Genomic DNA, 19635 nt, shown 5'->3' on the forward strand with positions numbered 1-19635 from the left:
GCTTCAGGGTCTCCACATCCTCACCAACACTGGTTACTTTCTGCTTTTTTGAAAGCAGCCATCCCGATGGGTGTGAAGCGGTGCCTCATTGTGCTTCTGTGTTTATTTTTAAAGAGTGAGTTGTCCACAGAACCGTACGCCATGTTGGAAATGCTGAGCTGACTGGGTTTTCTGAAGCTTCCAGTCAGAAAACTATATCCCCCTTCGTACATCTTCTATTTTATGACTGATGCCCACATTTATTCATGAAACACAAGGACATTCACTTCAGTGTTGTTGTTGTTGTTTTTTTATTGTATGCTTGATGTATTTAGAGACAATTCCAAGGGCAAGCACTAGATAGGGAAGTTATCTGGTTCATAGATATTTGTACAAAAGGCTGTTAAGACTACACAATCAGTTCCCACTGCAGGAAACAGAAAGATTTTCTTTTGTAGTATTCCCTGCCAATAGCATTTTCCAGCTCACACATTTAACTTCTCACAACATGATTGCAAACGCGTACATATTCATTCCCATGAGAAATCTGCATGTGACATTTCGGAATGTTTGAAGTCAGTCAGATAAAGCACATTTGACACAAGCCATAAGGAGGAGAGCTGGGACTTGGGACTGTGCAGAATGAAATGTCACAGCCACAGGGAGGCACAGGGTGGTGCTGGGACAGCACGTGCATGTGGCCCGCCACTCCTCCCCCTCCATACAAGCATGGCCAGCTAGGGGGCTCCCCTCCCTCCTTCTTCCATGTGCTTCCTTCCTAAAGCTGAGAGCTCAGCTGAAGACCTCCCCTACGAACGGCCTGACTGTTCATCAGTCAAGAATGCAGTTCGTGGGTTCCTAGCAGACACCCTGGTCCCACCTGGCTTCCCTCCTGGGCCAGTCAGAGCGGTGGAATACCTATACCAATGTGGGATGACATAAGTTAGGGAGCAAAGTAGTTTGCCTGGTTGGTAATTATTTTTTATACCTAACAATTCACCCAGTAGCGAAGGAACTTCACTGCTAATATCTAATAGGCATACACCTGCTCTGTCAGCTTATAAGAAAAACTCCTCCTAATAATAACACTGAGTCTTATGTTACTGGGCGCTAAAGAATCACCATAATTTCAAGTATAGCCTTATTCTACCTAGAATTCTACCTAGAATTCCAAACCAACCTCCAAGAATGAAGAGGACTACTCTGCTTCGCTAATTTACTTCTACTGCAGCCTCTTTCCCCTTAGAGGACGAGGGCTGTCTTCTTCTATGGTAAATCCCACCCACTAGACAAGACTAAGTAGCTTATGTTTGGTTATGGGGCATGGGAATAGGGGAGAAATTCCATCCTGGCCATGTCTTCTTTCTGCACAAAGCATGCACAGCTCCCCCATCCAAGTCTTAATGGATACACAAATGGTATTTCAGGAAGCTATTTACACACTGACCTTTAAACATTGCTTTCATAGTTCATCTTGAATATTCATTTCCCCACACTGCCTTTAGAAAAGCAATCCCTGGTCAAGAAATCATCCACGTAATGATAAGCATTTCTCAAAAGCAGCGTCTGTTAGGAGCATTTAAAAAGAAACATCTCCCCAACAGCCTGCTCAAACTCCAGCAACATATTTTAAGCAGTTGACGGAAGTAGAGGAAAAGTCGCTAGAAGTGAGTCCAGCTGCATCAGCAGATTTCTTACTCTCTTCCTGTCTTTCCCCCACAACCCCCAAGGCACAAAGAATCCGTCCACTGCTATTATTGGGGGTTTGACTGTACACAGAACCCCCTCTGTGCTGGATGGAAGCATCCCAGCCCCATTTAACGTCTGCCAGGCTGTGCCATGGAGGGCTGCCACGCCCCCTGGTGGTAAGACAGGGGCATCACAATTGTGACATGCAGACAAATTCTCATTTAGGGTTGGCCCTTCTTTGAGTTGCTGGACAAATGTCCCCTAACAGAAGTAGCCATTGTATTTCCCACTTCACAGTGGCTAGGGAATGGCATTGGCTGGATGGGTTCTCCGTGACCTCTGTGTGGCCCGTAATAATGAAAGCGGGCCTCTGTGTAATTTAGCCTCATTAGACTTCTTTCGGGAAAACCCAGATCACCTTGGGTATCTCTGACCTGTCAGGTCTGACGAAATGTTTCTATAACACGTGGAGGTGAACCATGTGGTGAAATTTGAGGGTGATTTTCCACATCACCTTGTCTTAAATAACCCCCGAGCAGGTGGACTGAGGGGCAGTGAAGTACCTGTGTCCCCCCACCCCCTGCCCCAAGCCTCACCCTCCCCTGCCTTAGCATCTGTAAGCAGACGCCCTGGGGATGGCCGCTCCCTCTAGAAGGAAGCCCTGCACTCACGCACAGGGAAAGCCCTGGACGAGACACGGTGAGCAGCCGCAGGATGCGTTCCGATAAGACCCGCGGCCCTCCGTGCCCACATATGCGTGTGGGACCACGTCCCTTCCAGCCCGCGTGGCGTGCGGGGCACCGCCGCCAGTGCAGAGTCCCTAACCCCAGGTCACTTCAGAGATTACTGACGCTCACAGTTCTTCCACTTGCAACTCCCTACCAGTGACGAAGCGTGATTGGGCCCCCACGGCCCAGGGGAGGCCGGAGCAAGGAAGCTGCTGTCCTTCCGCGAGCGGCTACCCCTGCTTACGCATCTGCTCATCATCTCTGCCCCCGGGTCCATTTCCCAGTGCTTTCGAGTTTCAGCGGCCCAAGCGAAGCCCCCCGACGCCTGCCCCCTCCGGCCACCTTCACTCCGATAGCAGCGACTGGTAATAAGGGGAAGGGCCGGGGAGAGCCAGCGGCACCCTACGCAGCTTGTGGGATGTAACGAGCTGGGCAGGAAGGCCGGGGGCTGGGTCGCTACCCCGCAGCGGAATGCTTCTGCGTCCATCTGTCACCTCCCTGCCCTCTGTCTTCCCAATGCTGAGCCCATCTGGCCCTCCTCACACGCTCTTCTATGCTCTGGTGGAAAGTCAAATCCTTCGTGTGAACACGACGTTGGAAACAAATCAGTTTAATTAAAGTCTCTGCTGAGATAATCTAGTCGCTGCTCCGATTCCAGCTACTTTAACTGAAATCTAAACAGTCAAGAATTTCTCCTTTTCTTTCCCTCACGAGCTGGAGAAAGTCTCAGCTTTGTGGGGTGGAACTGGGCCATAGGGCCATTTAATTAACCCCGAAGTAGACGGCCATAACCAGGCCTGAAATCGTTTCTACACAAAGCCACATCCAAGGGTGGCATGCTACAGTGCAGGGAGAGCCTCAGGCCTTTGGGGAGAGCCACACAGTGGTGCGGGGAAGCCACCGGTGCGGCCGCCTCCCAATCTCTAACGCTGGCACTTCTAGCTAACTCGGCTAACCAGCTCTCCCTCGCGCAGGGGCCGTCTACGGGTCCCCCGCACACACGTGCGGTGTAGAGAAGCCGGGCTCTCTAGGATCACGGGAATTGGGATGAGCTGGGATCCCAGAGGGGCCCCCTTTGTTCCTCCCCATTGGTTTTGTCCCTCAGCGGACCCATCTGGAGAACACTCTGCATGACAGGCATGCACTCCTGGGAAGGGAGGCCTGGAAGCTTCTCCCTCAACCACCCACACAAGAGCCCTGGCCTTTTGTTAACCCGGAAGAAACCAGTATGGAAAGAAAGACTAAGACTTCCAACGATTCTGCTCTTCCTGCACACTTAGCACTGCGGAGCCCCCTTCCGAGGCCTGATGAACGCTCGTCCTCTGTGAGAAGGCTCATGTGTCCACTGTCACTGAGATGCAATGAGAGCGGCTGCAAATCCACAAGTAGTCATACAATCGAACGACAGGCAAATGGAGACGCGTTACATTGCAAAAGAAGGGAAGCCACGTGGTAGGAGAAGGGGTCGTCGCTGAGCTTCAAGGCAGAACACAAGAGTGTGACTTTAACACATCTGAACTTTCTCATTTTACTCACACAGGAGAGGTTTGTTTTGCTGGTAATTTAGTAAGGTGGGAACATTTAAATAAGAAGGGGAAAGGGAATGCTTACTTCACTTAAAGAACTTAATCTCCGTGTCAACACAGTCATAGAAAAGATCCCCCACTTCGGTGGGATCCAGGGGGTCAGAGCTGGTCAGGATTTCTTCCATGGCCTCCAGGCCTTGCTTCTCTAGTTCCAGCATGGTCTTTCTCAGCTGACGACCTTGCTCCTGAGGAAGGACGGAAACAGCACAGGTCACTACAGGGGACAAAAAAGCCTCCCAGGGACCCACCCATCCCCATTCAATCTGTTTCCCCACAGCAGCTACAGGGACCATTCTAGAATGCCAGTGTGGTTATGGTACTCCTCTGCTTGGCGTCCTTAACTCCTTGCTACCTTCAGGATAAAATCCAGACTCCCGGGAGACACTCAGGAAAGGCCTTTTGTAACATATGAGGCTCTTGCTTGCCTCACCTCCGGCCATGGCCCCCACGTCTCCCTTCCCGTCAGCCAGACTGACTTAACTGCATTCTTCCAACCTGTGATACTCCACCCTGCTCTTCCCGTACCCATCTCCAGGCCTCATTGAACCTTTCCTCGGGGCTCCCTGTCAATGCCTTTACTTCGGCCATGGCTGTTCTTTTCCTGTCTTGTAAGGGTCTGTCTACTTGCCCGCGTCCACCATTAGACCATGATCTCCTGAGAGAACTGAGCTCATCCCTGTGCTCCAATGCCTGGGATACACAGTAGGCATTCCCAATGACTGTTCGTGGCATGAATAAATGGATCAGTGAATAAGCACGTGCCACACCTATCCCCCAACTTACTTTTGTTCTGAAGTGGTGAGATTTCTTCCACGCACTTACAGTGGATGACTGTGAAAAGCTTTCATTGGCCCAATTCATCCCAGCACGGAGAAGCTGCTGTCACCACCCATCCGCCACTTCCTAACACGGCTTTGACTCAAACCAACGGTCATTTCTCAGTGTCAAAGCCCACCCAATGCCATCAGTCTTATCTCTTTGACATTTTGTGTACAACAGCTCAAACACACAGCCCTTTCTCCCTCTGCCTTCTGGTTGTCAAATATCTGCAAAACCATGCACCGAGTGGCATTTTTATTCGGGGCTTGCTGTCCTCCGCCTCGAAAACCCGCACAGTCGGGAAGCGAGGTGGACAGCCCCAGCAAAACTCAGTGCAGCGTGGTGGCCGCGCTCACACTTCCAGGGAGACGTTCGGCAGGGAAGGCGGATGTGAAAACACCATGACTTTGACACGTCCAAACGGTCATTTGTGTGGCACGGAAAAGCAAATGCTAGGGGTAGTGAGACTGCCCTTCTCGGAGATTCTTTCTGAATTCCCTTGGATTTACTACTGATGTTGCCCTTCTCTCTACGCTTTTCATAGAGTCCACCAGGCTAAGCATGAGAAAGTAAGCTCGCCCAGTCCACGCAATGCAGACACCAGTTTATCTACAAGGTGTCCTTTTCTTCAGGACAAACCGGACCCGCTTCAAGTTGTTAAATACATGTGTGGGAGGCAGATGGGCATTTAACAACCGTGTTCCTTTCCCTTCCCTTCCCTTCAGCAAAACAGAGGCTTGGGTTTTATACGTGATCCATCACTGATGGCTGTCTTGCTTGAACTGATGTCTTGTAACTTCATTTACCAAAGCTTGGGGGGGGGGGTTGCACATTGAAGAATCACTTTTTTTAAAAAACTCGGAATTTGAGAATCTTTTAAAAAAACTTTTTAAAATTATAGTAAAATACACATAACATAAAATTTTCTGTTTTAGCTGTGTTTAAGTGTGCAAGGTCAATGGCATAAGGACAGTCGCCTTTTTTCACAACATATGACGGCACCTTTAACTGAAGTTTTGCCGTCTTGTACAACTTTCTACATCCAAAAGTATACAAAGATTTTTGGACAGCAGAAAAGCAGTTATCCCTGCTAGAACCCCACATTTCTGTTATTCCTAGGTAAACAGTAAATGAAAGAGGGATATCCCGAGCCCACGGAGTTCTGGAACACCATCACAGGTGCAGGGTCTGTTTCATTTGGATTCAAGAGACTGGCTGGAAAAATTAACAGCAGCCTTCTAGGAAGGGCCTCGGGCACCTGGATTTCTGGAAGGAGGCAAGCTGGCGAGGAGGAAAATGATGAGCTCCATAACCGCTCCCCTGCCTCCCCTGTCACAGACCTCGCCCCCCTCTGCGGGCCTGGCGCCAGGCTCACCTGGTCACTTTCGATGACAGCACGTGCCCACTCATGGGCCTTGTACAGCTCATGCCGGCGGTCTGGCTTCTCCAGGAACCGAGGCTCCTTTTTGGCAGGGTCGTTGTCCCCAAAACAAGGAGACTGTGCTTTGGGGACAAGTTTTACATCATCAACAAAGATGAAAGGCTTGAATATGGACCTGGAGAGAAAGGAGAGGTGCTTCAGCCAAACTGAGCTTGAGGCCTGAGGACACCAGACTGTGCTTTCATTCAGCGAACACTGTCTGAGCCAGCTCGTGGTGGGTGGGGGTGGGGTGAGGGTGGGTGGGGGTGGGTGCCAAGACAGAGACACCACTGCATATTTTAGTAAATATTTTAGTAACACTGTCATTTACCAGCTGCAAATTCTTCTATTAACAGCAAGGAGACATCAAAACAGACTGGCTCTGTTCTGGGAGGACCAATTGAGAGGCGACTTTCAGTTATGTAAAGTCAGGCAAACAGACACATAGTGTCCAGAGAAAAGGGTGCAACGGGCCATCCATTGGCATTGAAAGAGCTCTGCCTTTCTCTACCATGGCTTGCTGGAAAGTGGCCTCCTGGAAAGGAAGGCTCTGAGACCTCATCTCTCTCTCTCTCCCTTTTTTTAGGTTCTACCTTATTTGCAGACGACACAAAGGTTTCCAGAGTCCCCAGAGAGGACACACTACAGAGAAGCAGAAGCCCAGTTGTGTGAAAGTGGAGCTCTGGGCACAGGAGGTGAAGAATGCAAGAACTCATTCAGCTCTCTGGCATGATGGTGAACCTTAGGAAAAATGGCTGTGTGTGTGTGTGTGTGTGTGTGTGTGCTCGCGTGCGTGTGTATCTGTGCAAACCTGGGCACATGTCCACACACACACACACACACCAAAAGAGACATGTTTCTAAAAAACTGCATCCTAGGATCCCAAGCCAACAGCGTACGTGGAGACCACAGCCGAGTGTAACACAGGGAGAGGGCCTTGTCCTCTCTCTGCACCCAGACGAAACAGGCTTCCCCAGCTATTCGAAGGCAGAATGTGCCTGAAGGTAGAACGTTCCTCGGAAACCTCTCGTAAGCCAAAATGGCATAAGGGGAAGAAGCAATCACCATTTCGTAAAAGCAAAAATCCTCTTGGGATTTCTTTTGGTTAGTGAAAGTGGGTACCGTACTAACGTCCTTCTTTCGTAGAAGTGAAGCGGGGTAAAGCGAACTTGTGGATAGTGGGGGAAATCTCTAATGAGAAGTGACCTCTTCGATTGGTTCCCTGAGGTTATCAAGGGAAAGAGGGCTCAGGAGAGGAAGAAAGAGGCCAAAGTCACTCCGCAAGACTGGGCTCCGGCTAAGTTACTGTGAGTAGTAAAAGCAGTGGGACCTTTGTGCCCGCAGCTGGGAAAGTGGAGGGCGCTGACTAGGGACAGGTGCCAGGTACCCTGCTCTCTGCAGCTGATGCGAACACCTACAGGAGACCAGACCCATCCTCAGCCCCATCTCCTGGGAAGCACACAGCACGCGGGCCGGCCTACTTGCACCACACCAAGGCCGCCCGAGGACCCTCCCTGCCCAGGACAGAGCAGGGCTGCCCTGCACCGAGAGGGCACAAGCTGCCACTGCCTCTTGAACACACACGGTCCTCTCCCCTTCACTCAACTTTGCATGGTGACCACCGAAGGCGAGAGGAACCGATGTGAAGCTTTAAAATGTCAAAAGCAATTTTGATTATATAATGTCGAATTATCCTATGAGTCACGCAGTTGATTCTGCAAATGTGAGGGCTGCCACGCGAGGGGTCACTGGGAAAGGGTAACAGGAGGAGAGGGGAGGGGAGGGAAAGCAGGAGGGAAATGGCGAGAGGAAAGAGAGTCCAGCACACGGCCATCCAGACCTAACTGCCTCTGGGCCCCTCTGGTCTCTCACATCACAACCTCATGGCCGGCAAGCACCCAACCCTTCAGGGCTAACAGCATACGGGGCTCCTGACAAGTCAGTGCGGAGCATACTATCCACCAGCAGACGTTCCCCTGCATCCTCCTGGGCCAGCGCAGAGGCCCTTCTGTGGGACACGGGGTCTGGGCTCCTGCCGCGCACCCCAGGGCCTGCACAGCGCACATCTTCTCAGCCGCAGGGTCTGTGCTGGCCACAAAGGGTCAGAGCCAGGGCCTCCGCGGGCTGACGCTGGGCGATGGGGCTGGCACAGGCTCGACCTCTGGCAGGGCTTTACTTGACTATGCATCGCAGGGCCATTCTGGCACAGTGGCCCCGTGGGCAAGACCCGTGGCTCTGGAGGCCAGGAGAGGCACAGTCTGGGAGATCCCAGATCTGCCTGACTCATGACAGTGGGGGCAGGGAACTGGGCTGGGACTCAGAATGAGGGTGGGCGTCCCCTCTCTACTTTGACCAACTGTGGGCATACTGGTGTTCCCTCTCTGTCTCTCATCTGGACTAAAGTGATCTCTAAGGTCCCTTCCAGCTTCTAAACCTATTTAACTTCTCTTTGTATGTTGTGCAGCCCGTGAACTTGTGACTCTGACTTCGAGAAGTTCGCGGTAAGCACAGTCGTGGTCTTCTGCATCCAGTATCTAGGGTCATAGTGTAGTAAAAATCAGAACACTCCATGTAACTCGAAGCCCACCCCACCGTCGCTGGAACGTGGAGGTTAGTTTAACATCAGTAAGGGTGTCTGGGGGCCTTCCTAAGACAAGAAGCGCCATATGTTTATCCTTCCCATCTATCGGTTTTCTTTTTTAAAATAAGTAATAAATCCGAGGAGGTTCCCATAATACTCTAAAGCAGCCAAAGCTCTCTACAGATTTTCCCCAAAGTCTGTGAGGAAGCTGGCATCCTCAACTGCTAAAAACACGTGGCATAGATTTGTCAAGTGGTTAAAGGAAGATATTTGAGATTGAATAAAAATTACTGCTGATGACAATCTGCAATAATACTAATATTTATTTAAGTCAGAATGTGGAATTACAACTCAGCCTTCATTATTTGTGCCTACGTATCCAAAAAAAGCAGAGTGTGGGTAACTCAGTGGTCCCCAAACCTTCTGGTTTCTTGCCAAGGCTTATAGAAAATCACACTACACTTCCCCACAGGTGAGAAGAATCTCTGACATTTTCCCACACTTAAAGCTCAGGTGGTAGCTTCTTAAATACCGCTTGGTTGAATGTATGTTAATCAATGATCCAGAAAGTAAATGACTTGACCAAGGTCACGTGTCCAGCCAGTGGCAAAGCTAAAACGGCCACCGGGGTCATGAGGCACCCGGACAGGGCAGGGCAAACTTTGTCACACATACGGAGCTCTCCCAGGGTGTCCCAGGGATGGCTCTGATGCGGGACACGGCTGAGAGGGCTCCAGAAAGCTGGTTCGGCTCCGCCCTTGGTTTCAGAGAAGCCACCTACCCTGGAATTCGCCCTGGTCATTCAGCCCCTCCATGATGCGCTGTGACAGGAACACAAGATAACAGGACCAGAAGGGGAAAGTGCTTCCAGTGGCAAAGGGCAGCCTAGCAGCTGGTTAATGAGGAGGTTTAAAGCTGGCTGAGCCACTCTGAAGGGACAATCCAGCCTCATGGGGGACAATTAGACAAAGGAAGCCATGAGCAACACAAAAGAAACCACATCACCACGACCGTCAGCTCTCCCTGAGACAAATGTAAGGTCTAAGGCACAGGCTGATGAGAAGAAACACAGCAGAGGCTCCCGAGGTCTGGCTCAGAGGTCTGCAGCATGTCAGCCCTGGGTGACACGTGGAGTCAGAGCCAAGAAACACGCTCCCCTAGAGGCGTCTTTGCCTTATCTGTCCTTTTTGTCTTCCAAAACTTTGTGATAGATGCACTGAGCCAGTGTAAAAAAAAAATCTGTTTTCCTTTCATTTGTTTTCTCTTTTGGAAGGAAAACAAAATCACCATGAAAACCCCTACCATTTTATAGTGTATCGTAATTTTCAAAGTACCTGCATTCGGTTCTCCTGGTACTCCTATTTATCCATTCAGCAGTAAATAAGTGCTCAGTGATGACTGAGTGGCCGATACCTGTTCTAGGTGCTAGGGATACTGCAATGAACAAGGCAGGGCAAAAATTCCCATCCCATTGTACAGATGAGAAGACTGAGGCTCATAGCAGCTAAGTGCTTGGTGCAAAGGCACATTCCCAATAAGTGGCAGATGGAGAACTAAATTCAGACGTCCAATACTGAAGTCAGTTTTTCCCCACTACCTCTCACCATTACATTCTTCTGTTGGTTTTTTATACACATTGTGCAGAACAATAAAACACTTTTTGTGCTTTGGGGTTTGGAATTTTATTATCAGTGGCCAGCTGGCACGTCAGACCTCAAATATGGCTCTGTTCTCACCAAAGGTGCAGAAAGTCCCTTAGCAACTAAGCCAGGCTTATCTGGTGCCTTGGAGTCCCCGGCAGATCTGCTGAGGGGGTCTGGAACACGGCTGGTAGCAGCACCGGCTCCCGCTCGCATGAATCTGCTAAACTTTCAACCGAGCTCCAAAGAACCAAGAGCCAGTTTTCTCCCAATTGCAGGTGTCTCTCTGCATGGGTCACTCTGGCTTTTTACTGTGAGTCACTGTAATCACATAGTCACAGCCACATCTGGCTGAGAGCAGAACCTAGCAGTGAAGAGCCTTTCTATTTAGAGGAAAAGAGAACTAGCACTTTTGGAACATGGGACAAGCTTAGGGCCAGATCCAGATGCTCTGGAAGGTTTTGAAGTCAAAATTGTAGGGTAGGAGAGAAGAAAGAATGGTGCTGGACGGATTCGGGATGAAAAGGAGGGGTGCTATTTTGCATGGGGCGCTCAGCCCTGTGGACGTCTGTGCTCTGCACAGCACCAGAGCTGTGGTGTCCAAGGCTCGTAGTGTTGTCTCCACCAACAAAGAGGGGCCCCTCATTGCTACGTTTGAATTAACCAGATGAGACAGTCTCAGTTAATCCAATTTAGCCTCTCAAGCTTAGTACACTGGGAGAAGAGGAGGAAACACACACACACACACACACACACCCCAGGTCCCTTGCATCTCCCCAGCTCTTCGCCATTAGTTAAAGAAGGCCAAACACCCTATTTTCCTAGAGCGTCCTCTCTATTTGCTGTTTCCTAGGCTTAAGTACACAGCCTAATACAATTAGCGAAATGGGTTGGGAAATAGCCTTCCGGTATTTAAAATGGAAAATTTTTAAGTGTTCTCCCCTTCTTCATTTATCCATCCTGTATGCTGAGTGCTTGTGGGCTTTCTCAGAGGTGGGGGACTCTGGGTGATGTGCCGGTTGGACAACTAGATCTGAAACAAACAAGCCCTGACTCGTGTGTCTGCCCGTTTCTGCGGTGTGTGCGACGCATGGCAAGTTCCCAGTGTGATGTCACTGAACACAGGGGTTGGCAAGAGAGGCACGTAATGAGCTCTGGCTCCAGCGCCCTGCAGGACTCCGAATGCCACAGTGCCAAAGTGCTAAGGGACCTCTCTACTCTCTTCCTCTCCAATTCTTCATGTTGCTGAAGCTTTGGCAAGTGCCGGCTTCCACCGAGGAAATGGCTTGCAAAGGTCAGAACCAGAGCGCTAATGCCAGTCGGTGTCACGACATGGGTGACCTCAGCGGAATATTAATATTACGGAATCTGCCTTCTCAGTAAAATTAATGAAAGGTCTTCTGCATCTCCCTGTATCTCTCAATCTCTGACTTCTGCCTCTCCATTCAGCTCCCGAACGTGCAGAGTAGCTGGTACATACCAGGAGGGAAGGAGAAAGAGAAAAGGAGAATGCAAGAACAAGTTATTTCGAGAGAAGGAAATGGTAATGAATGCGGCGAGCAAAGGGCAGAGAAGTGCTGAGGCAGACAGAACAATAGTCAGATCGTGTCCTTTGGTTCCAAACATTAATTGGGAGGGATAAAGAACACAGTCTTGCCCTTGGATCATAATCTTCAGCAAGCCCCTTGCTCTGAAATGACTTCCTGAACACATTTCTCTAATGTTTTTAGCGTCAGCAGAAGCCAGCTAAAATTTCCCCGATTTACTACCTAAAAGCCCAAGAGTAGGTAATTACGCTTCCTGCTGACAAAATACAAAATGTTAAACATGCCCAATTACAGAGAAACATGGAAATGTTCGATGTGTGACAGTTCTCACAGTCGCAGTACGACATGCAGCTCACTTAGCCCTGGAAGATAACAATGAATGTCTTCCAGAAAGCCCTTAATCTTCCTTAAGGTCTTTTCAATTAATTTAACCGTGAATAATTTTCTTTTAAAAATTACTGGAAATTTTCCACATTCAACACTCGAAGGCTATTTCCCAGTCCAAGTGCAGAATTGTACGAGGCCGTGTACTTCGGTCTAGGAAACGGCCGTCCTTTCCATCGGCGTCCTGGCCTCACAGAGCCGTCTTCTAAGTGCGGCTGGAGGAGGTGCCTGAGACGTCGGAAGCAAAAGGGGAGGTACAGGCCTTCTTCGGTTCACCCCACGCCTTCAAAGGCTCCTGCTCCCTAATGAACATGTCCAAATATATGGGCAGAGCATTCCAGGCACTTTAAAGCAGGGCTCTAAGGGCCCGCGTGTATCCCTGTGAGCCAGCAGAGAGTGGTTCTCAAGAGGCGGCTGAGCCACCAGCGTTGGGGGCAGGCTAAGACAGAGTCCACGAGGGGAAGTCCAGATGACAGGGGGGAAGGACGAGCCCCGCAGTGGGTGGACCACAAAGGGGGCGAGAGCCAGGCCATCCATGAGATCAAGCATCGAGAACTGGGAGAGAAGATCAAGAGAAGGCAGCTGGGGTCAAACAGGAGAGCATCCTGGGAGGTTGGCTGGGACACCGTGGAGTTGAGGCTCACGGTGGGAGGCCAGCAGAAGGGCCACGCGAGGATGGCTGCTCGTTTACTGGAGGAGTGGGGGTGGGGGGGAGACCTAATCTACAACAGGACACTGTTTCAGGGCTCTCTGCGTTTGCACATGTTCCCTCTACCCAAAACGTCATTCCTGCTTTTTGTACCTAACAAATTCTTCCTCTTCCCACAACGCCTGGCCCTCAAGGGATCCTTCCTCCATGAAGCTTGCTCCTTCATCACCTCCTCCAAGCCACCTGTTACCTTGCACATACTTCATCCCTCGCACCCAACAAGCATGATATTTGGTATATAGTAGGTGCTTAGTAAGTCTTGTTGAATGAATAAATGAATGAATGAAAAACTAAAAAACTAAAAACTAGCTTATACTGAATTTAATAGTCAGGTCCTGCTAGAAGGATCTATTGATATTGGCAGTAGTTTAAAAAGTAAGGCTGAAGTGCACCTGGGTGGCTCAGTCAGTTAAAGTCCAACTCTTGGTTTCAGCTCAGGTCATGATCTCAAGGTCGTGAGATCAAGCCCCGCATTGGGCTCTATGCTGGGTATGGAGCCTGCTTAAGATTCTCTCTCCCCCTCTCCTGCTGCCCCTTCCCTCCCACCCCACTTGTGCACATGTGCTCTCTCTCTCTCTCTCTCTCAACATAAAAAAAAGAAAAAAGAAAAGAAAAAGTAAGGCCAAAAGGTCAAGAGAAATATTGGGATTTTTCCCCTGAGTCATCTAAGAAACAGTCCCTAGCTAGACACCATCACTGTCTTATATTCCTGAAAGAGTAAGAGAAGAATAAATGCGTACAGCGGGAAAAGGAATGGAATTGAACAGCTACGGATTTCCTGGTAGCAGCCAAAGACCTGACACCCGATATTCAAACACTGATGATGGTTTTCAGCCAATGGAACCCCTTAAAAATAACAGTGAAACTACTGGAATAGAAGTCTTCTAGAGTTTTCCAGGCTGAGGATCAGTCTTAGCTGACAGATTCCTGAGCCCACCTTAAAGATTCTGATACAATAGGTTTGGGTCAAGGCACCTGAATTTTTCAAAAACTCCCCCAAGTGATTCTGATAATGAACAGAATTAGAAACCATTGGATGGTTATGTCTAAACCACTGATGATGTGACTTGTGGTATATGTGACTGAACATACCCAGGGAGCAGGGCTGCTGTCTGCCTGGCAAATCACAGACAGTCTTAATAAAGAGAAGTTAAACCTACTGTGTATTTACTTGGATTATCTCATTTAATCCTCCCGACAAGCCTACAAAGTAGGAGCCGGAATTATCCCCATTGTACAGTACAGACACTAAAGCTTACAGAGGCTAAGTAACTTACCAGCCACTAAGGGAGACAGATGGTTTTCAAAATCCTGGCAGTTTATTCTGCAGGCTGTATTCTTAAACACTGAGCAGTACAACCCCTTTGCTGAAGTACATGGGCAGAAAGCAACCCCCTGAAACAAAACGTCTTAAGAAGTGGCCAGTGGCTTCAATCTGTATGGCCTCTGGACAATTTTCCCCCTAACTTACAGGAATCAAGTGCTTTCAGAAATCTTGGGCATTTCTGCATCTGTCTCAATATGTGTTATGTATGCTTGCATCCCTCAAACATAGCACAACACCTGGCCCATGATATCAACTCAATACATATTCGTTGAATTTAAAACAATTTGATTCCATGAATGTCATAAAAATGAGGTGACTAAGGGCACTTGGGTGGCTCAGTTGGTTAACCATCTGACTCTTGATCTCAGCTCGGGTCTTGATCTCAGGGTAATGAGTTCGAGCCCCATGTCGGGCTCCATGACTAAAGCCAAGAGCTTCCCTTAGTCGAATTCTCTGTGCTGCCTCGGCCACATTGGACCACAAATGAAAAATGTGACTCAGCTACAGAAGGGGAGGTACAGGAATGTAGCACACAGTTATTGAATGAAGGAAGTTATTGCTTTCAAGGGAAGCACACACTTTCTACCCGCACGACTGTGTCTCAGACAAACCTGGAAGGATCTGGGGTCCCAGTGAAGTAGTGAATGCATGGCGAGCTTCTGTTCTGAGGCAGAACAGACACTACGCTGGCTGTGGTAAGGAAAGACTCGGAGTCTATACAGACTCCACTGGCTTTGTCCCGTAAGATGTCAATCATAGTCTGCACAGTGATGCTTTCTGTAAAGAAAAAAAAAGACAGACAGACAGAAAGAGAGAAGCTGTAACAGTGGCAGGTTGTTAACCAAAATCCATTCATTCCTTTTCCTTTTTAGTAACAGAACCCTTGAATGGATAGCTGGGAACATAACAGCCCAGCTACAGACTACATTTCCCAGCTTCCCTTGTGGCGAGGTGTGGCCACATGATAAATCCCGACCAATGGGAGATGAAATCATGTGTGCAACTTCCTTGCACACTCATAAAAAGGATGGTTTGCCCTTCACTTTTTCCCCCCTCTTGCTGCTGCCTAGGACGTGCCTGCAAGTGGGCCACAGATGGAAGTCCTGTGTTCAGGCAGAATAACCCACCAGACCTGGACTGTCCATGTAGCTCTAGACTATAACATGGGAGAAAAATAAGCTTCCATTTTCTTTAAGCCATATTATTTTGCAGTCTCTTTGTTAGAGCACTTAGTAATTCCTCAATGACCGCAGTATGCAATAGAATATCCATAGGAAAGTACGTGCAATCTATCCACACTCCACGAAGCCCACTCTCTTGTACACTCTTGCTGGTTGGAGTCAACATGATGTTTGCAGAATGGTCTCTCTGCAGTATTTAGAGAAGTAGTTAGAGAAGTATTTAGAATATTCAGAGCCATTATGACTATTGGCTCTGACTTCAATTAAATGTGTCAATGATTCCTTGACTCCACAGGACCCCAGCTCTACATTTTCTCCCTCTGTTTGTAATTCATTAAAACACTATTCTTTCGGTCTGTGTTCACAAAGATGGAATCAAAGCATCACATGGGGGAAAGTGCCTTAAACTTCACGAACACAACTCCCATCCTTTTCATAAGTTTCTATTTGTCATACCTAAAAATATTAACAATAAAAGCCTTGATTTCTTCAACTACCCAGTGTTCGAATGTTCTCATTGTCTCATAAATGAGCTTATGGATTTAAATCAGGATCCACTAGGTTGATAATGTGTCAAATCTCTTTTAATCTCTGCCTCTCGTTTTACTCCCTTGCATTTTATTTGTTAGGCCATTTCTCCTATAGAATTTCCCAAAGTCCGAACGTTGCAGATGGCATCCCCTGGTGTTATTTAATATGTTCCCCCATCCTCTGTGTTCCCTGTAAACTCGTAGCTAGATCCAGAGGCTTCATCGGATTTAGGTTTTTGATGTTTTAGCAAGACTACACCACATATGGTATTATATACTTTTATCAAGCTTGTTTTCTTTTTAACTCTTAGAGAGTTTTTTTTTAAGTTCCAGTTTTAAAATGGATACTTTCTTATCTTCCTACCCTGAACCCATAAATAAAGCTCCACAGCAAAAGGCCTTAAAGTGTTCTTCTATATTAAACGTCAGCAAACTTTTTCTTAAAGAACCAGACAGTAAATATTTCAGGCTTATGGGCACAGCATCCCTGTTGTGACTTACTGTGCAACCATGCCACTCTAGCGTGGAAACGGTCCCAAACGATCCCTAAATAAGCACATACGGTGGTGTTCCAATAAAATTCTATTTACACAATTCTGGCTGCTGGGGCGCCTGGCGGGCTCAGTCGTTAAGCGTCTGCCTTCGGACCAGGGCGGGACCCCAGGGTCCTGGGATCGAGCCCCGCGTCAGGCTCCCTGCTCAGCGGGAAGCCTGCTTCTCCTTCTCCCGCTCCCCCTGCTTGTGCTCCCTCTCTCGCTGCCTCTCTCTCTGTCAAATAAATTGAATCTTAAAAAAAAAAAAAAATCTGGCTGCCAACGGGTCATAGTCTGCCAACCCCTGTTCTAAATGATCACAGGTTTAACTTACAAAACACAGGTATCAACTGTGTGGCAAATATCAAATGTGGCCACGGTGATTTCTTTGGAAGGCTTTCTGCTCAGGCACCAAAGTAACAAGCTATCCAGGCACACATTTACCTAGATTTGGATTCTGATTGAGTCAATAACTAGAGGGAAGACGGAGGGCTTGGGAAGAGAATCCAGGTCAACGGTTGAACTCAACAAATGTTTATGGAGCACAAGACCGTAATGGGCACCACAAGGGGATCCCCCAATACGTAAAGGACAGTGCCCCGCCCTCCAGGCCCAGCAGGCTAATGAGAGAGGAAAACATAGGAAGACGTTAAGTCAGATACACAACGGCTGAGGTAGAAGGAAGGCTGCGATAAGCACCATAAAGACGAGTACAATGACACTGACGTTTAAAGGAGAAATAACACCAGAAGGAGAAGAACCTCCCGTGGATGAGGAAGCAGCCTACAAGAGATGCACGTCATCACCCTGCCGGCTCCTGAAAGGCATCCACACAGGTCGGTCTCTATGTACAGGGACTACTGTCATCTCCTCCTCTCTGCTCACCCTCCTAAGATCGGGCACGTTCTCTGGAATAGCTACAAGACAACAGGTGTGAGAGGGACAATCATAAGGGATGTGCTAACTCACCTTCTTTCTTTTCTATGCTGTCTTTGCCTGCACAGCAGTCTAGATGGTCATCAGCTGAAGAGAAAACTTCAGAAAAATTGAACTCGTCCTCGCCCGTCCACCAGCCTTGACTCTGAGCGTAACTCCTGAGTTCAGGGTGCTCCGCATCGATCTTCGTGGTGAGTGAAAGCTGATTGCAAATGCACTTCACTCCCTCTGTAGAGAGCACGAAGCCCCGTTAGCTGGAGATACGCTTAGAAAGACTAAATCAAGAAATGGAAATTTACAGGGAATCCCTTCTCTGTAAGGGAACTTTAACTACAGAGAGGAATCGATTCTGTTTTTGAAGACAGAAACACACAATCCTTGATCCTCTTTTAAGGAGACCTCCCAGAAGGTGTGACCAGTTCTGACCGGGCATTACCACATCTTAAATGAGCAATGGTCACTTGATCTACGATTCACATTCAAAAGGAAACATGTGAAGCCCTCATTATGGCTAAATAAGCCCCAAGCATTTATTACTTACAAGAAAAGCGAAAGCTTTCTTGAAAGAGACCCGGCACTACTAACAAGACTTAATGAATGCCACAACCATAGATATCCCCCTTCCCCAATTCAGCCTTCCTCCACTTGAACGAACACTCTCCACCACCACCCTCAGCCCAAATACATCATTTCTGGAAAATACAAATATGATACTTCTTCATTCAGCTTTTTTTTTTTTCAGGCCCCAACATTTAGAAAAACACAGTGGCACTGATAATGAATGGTTCTACAACACTGGAGTGCACCTGTCAACATACGTGTCTCTGAGTCTATCCGTAGAAGTGTGTGTGTACATGTGTGTCCGCGTGTATGAGTGTGGAAACTCTATGGGAATTTTTTTCTCATAAAAATATAAGCGTGACTAAAGAAGCCTAGAATCGGAAATGCTTGTACTCGGAGCACACTTGGCTTGATGGACGAGGGTGAGCCAGAAATTCTCCCATCTGCTGGCAGGCTCGCTCTGGCTTCTCCGAAGCCTCAGCCACAAATACCCTGAGGACGAGTTGGCCTTCCAGCTTCCAGTGCTGTCTAGAACACTAAGAAGTTATGAGCTGTGGTTCACAAAGGCCATCCGTATTTGCTGCTTCCAGAGAGTATTCTGATCTTCTAAATTCTTGGGGAATGAAGTAGAGAGAGAGCTCAAACCACAAGCTGCAATAAAAGCATTACTGCCTGAAAACCAGTTCCTAGAGACAAGGTCAGTACCGGACTGAGTTCTTCCAGCATGTTCTGCTTCACTGACTTAGTCTTCCAAAACAAGTATTCCTAGCTGATGGGCACTGGCCCTCTGCCATTCATCTTTTCAGAGGACAACACAAGAATAAAACTACTTTAAAAAATTAAAAATAAAAAGAGGCTTTGGCCTAAATGGGTGATTTTGGCATTCTTCATACTAAGCTATCAAAAAAAAAAAAATCTTGTGAACAACTCCACAGACAACATTTTCCTCAAGGGCTGATTTATAATGGATGTTTGCTTTCGGGAATGTGAGCATTTCAGGGGCCAGATCCATGAACTCCTACTGCTATCACACTGCTGGAGGGAGCGAGGACAAGAAAGCAATGAGTCCAAGGAACGGCTGGGGTTTTATTTCAATAGTTAGTGAAAGACAACATGATTTTAAGGAGATGGATTTTTTTTTTTTAAGCTATATCTTGAAGGAAAACTAAGCTTTTGAAAGGCAGGTAAAGATCAAAAAGTTTTCAGCTCTGGGGCGCCTGGGTGGCTCAGTCTGGTTAAGCGTCTGCCTACGGCTCAGGTCATGATCTTGGGGTCCTGGGATCGAGCCCCACGTCTGGCTCCCTGCTGAGCAGGGAGTCTGCTTCTCCCTATGCTTCTCCCTCTGCCCCTCCCCCGCTGCTCACTCACGCTCTCTCTCCCTGTCTCTCTCTCTCTCTCAAATAAATAAATCTTAAAAAAAGTTTTCAGTTCTATTGAAAAGCAAGCTATGACTGCTTTATCAGCATGGACCACTAGCCCTCTTGA

At 48.2% G+C, this 19635-nt stretch overlaps 1 protein-coding gene across 3 annotated transcripts in view; it reads right to left on the bottom strand.

Moving 5' to 3' along the window:
• Positions 1–273: 273 nt before the first annotated feature.
• SCRN1 (secernin 1) overlaps positions 274–19635 on the bottom strand; it is a 60365-nt gene continuing 41003 nt past the window's right edge. For 2 of the 3 annotated variants that reach the window (XM_057304294.1, XM_057304295.1), the window contains 3 exons: positions 17623–17817; positions 15021–15186; positions 3897–6357 (listed from right to left, as the gene is read on the bottom strand). In XM_057304294.1, the coding sequence (XP_057160277.1) occupies positions 5892–6357; positions 15021–15186; positions 17623–17817 (827 nt within the window). In that variant the 3' untranslated portion in view covers positions 3897–5891. Of the gene's footprint in view, positions 6358–15020; positions 15187–17622; positions 17818–19635 lie in introns of all 3 variants that reach the window. The other variant, XM_026508582.4, reaches the window with a different exon arrangement.

The sequence above is a fragment of the Ursus arctos genome, unplaced genomic scaffold (genome assembly GCF_023065955.2).
Source record: "Ursus arctos isolate Adak ecotype North America unplaced genomic scaffold, UrsArc2.0 scaffold_3, whole genome shotgun sequence".
Classification (NCBI taxonomy): domain Eukaryota; kingdom Metazoa; phylum Chordata; class Mammalia; order Carnivora; family Ursidae; genus Ursus; species Ursus arctos.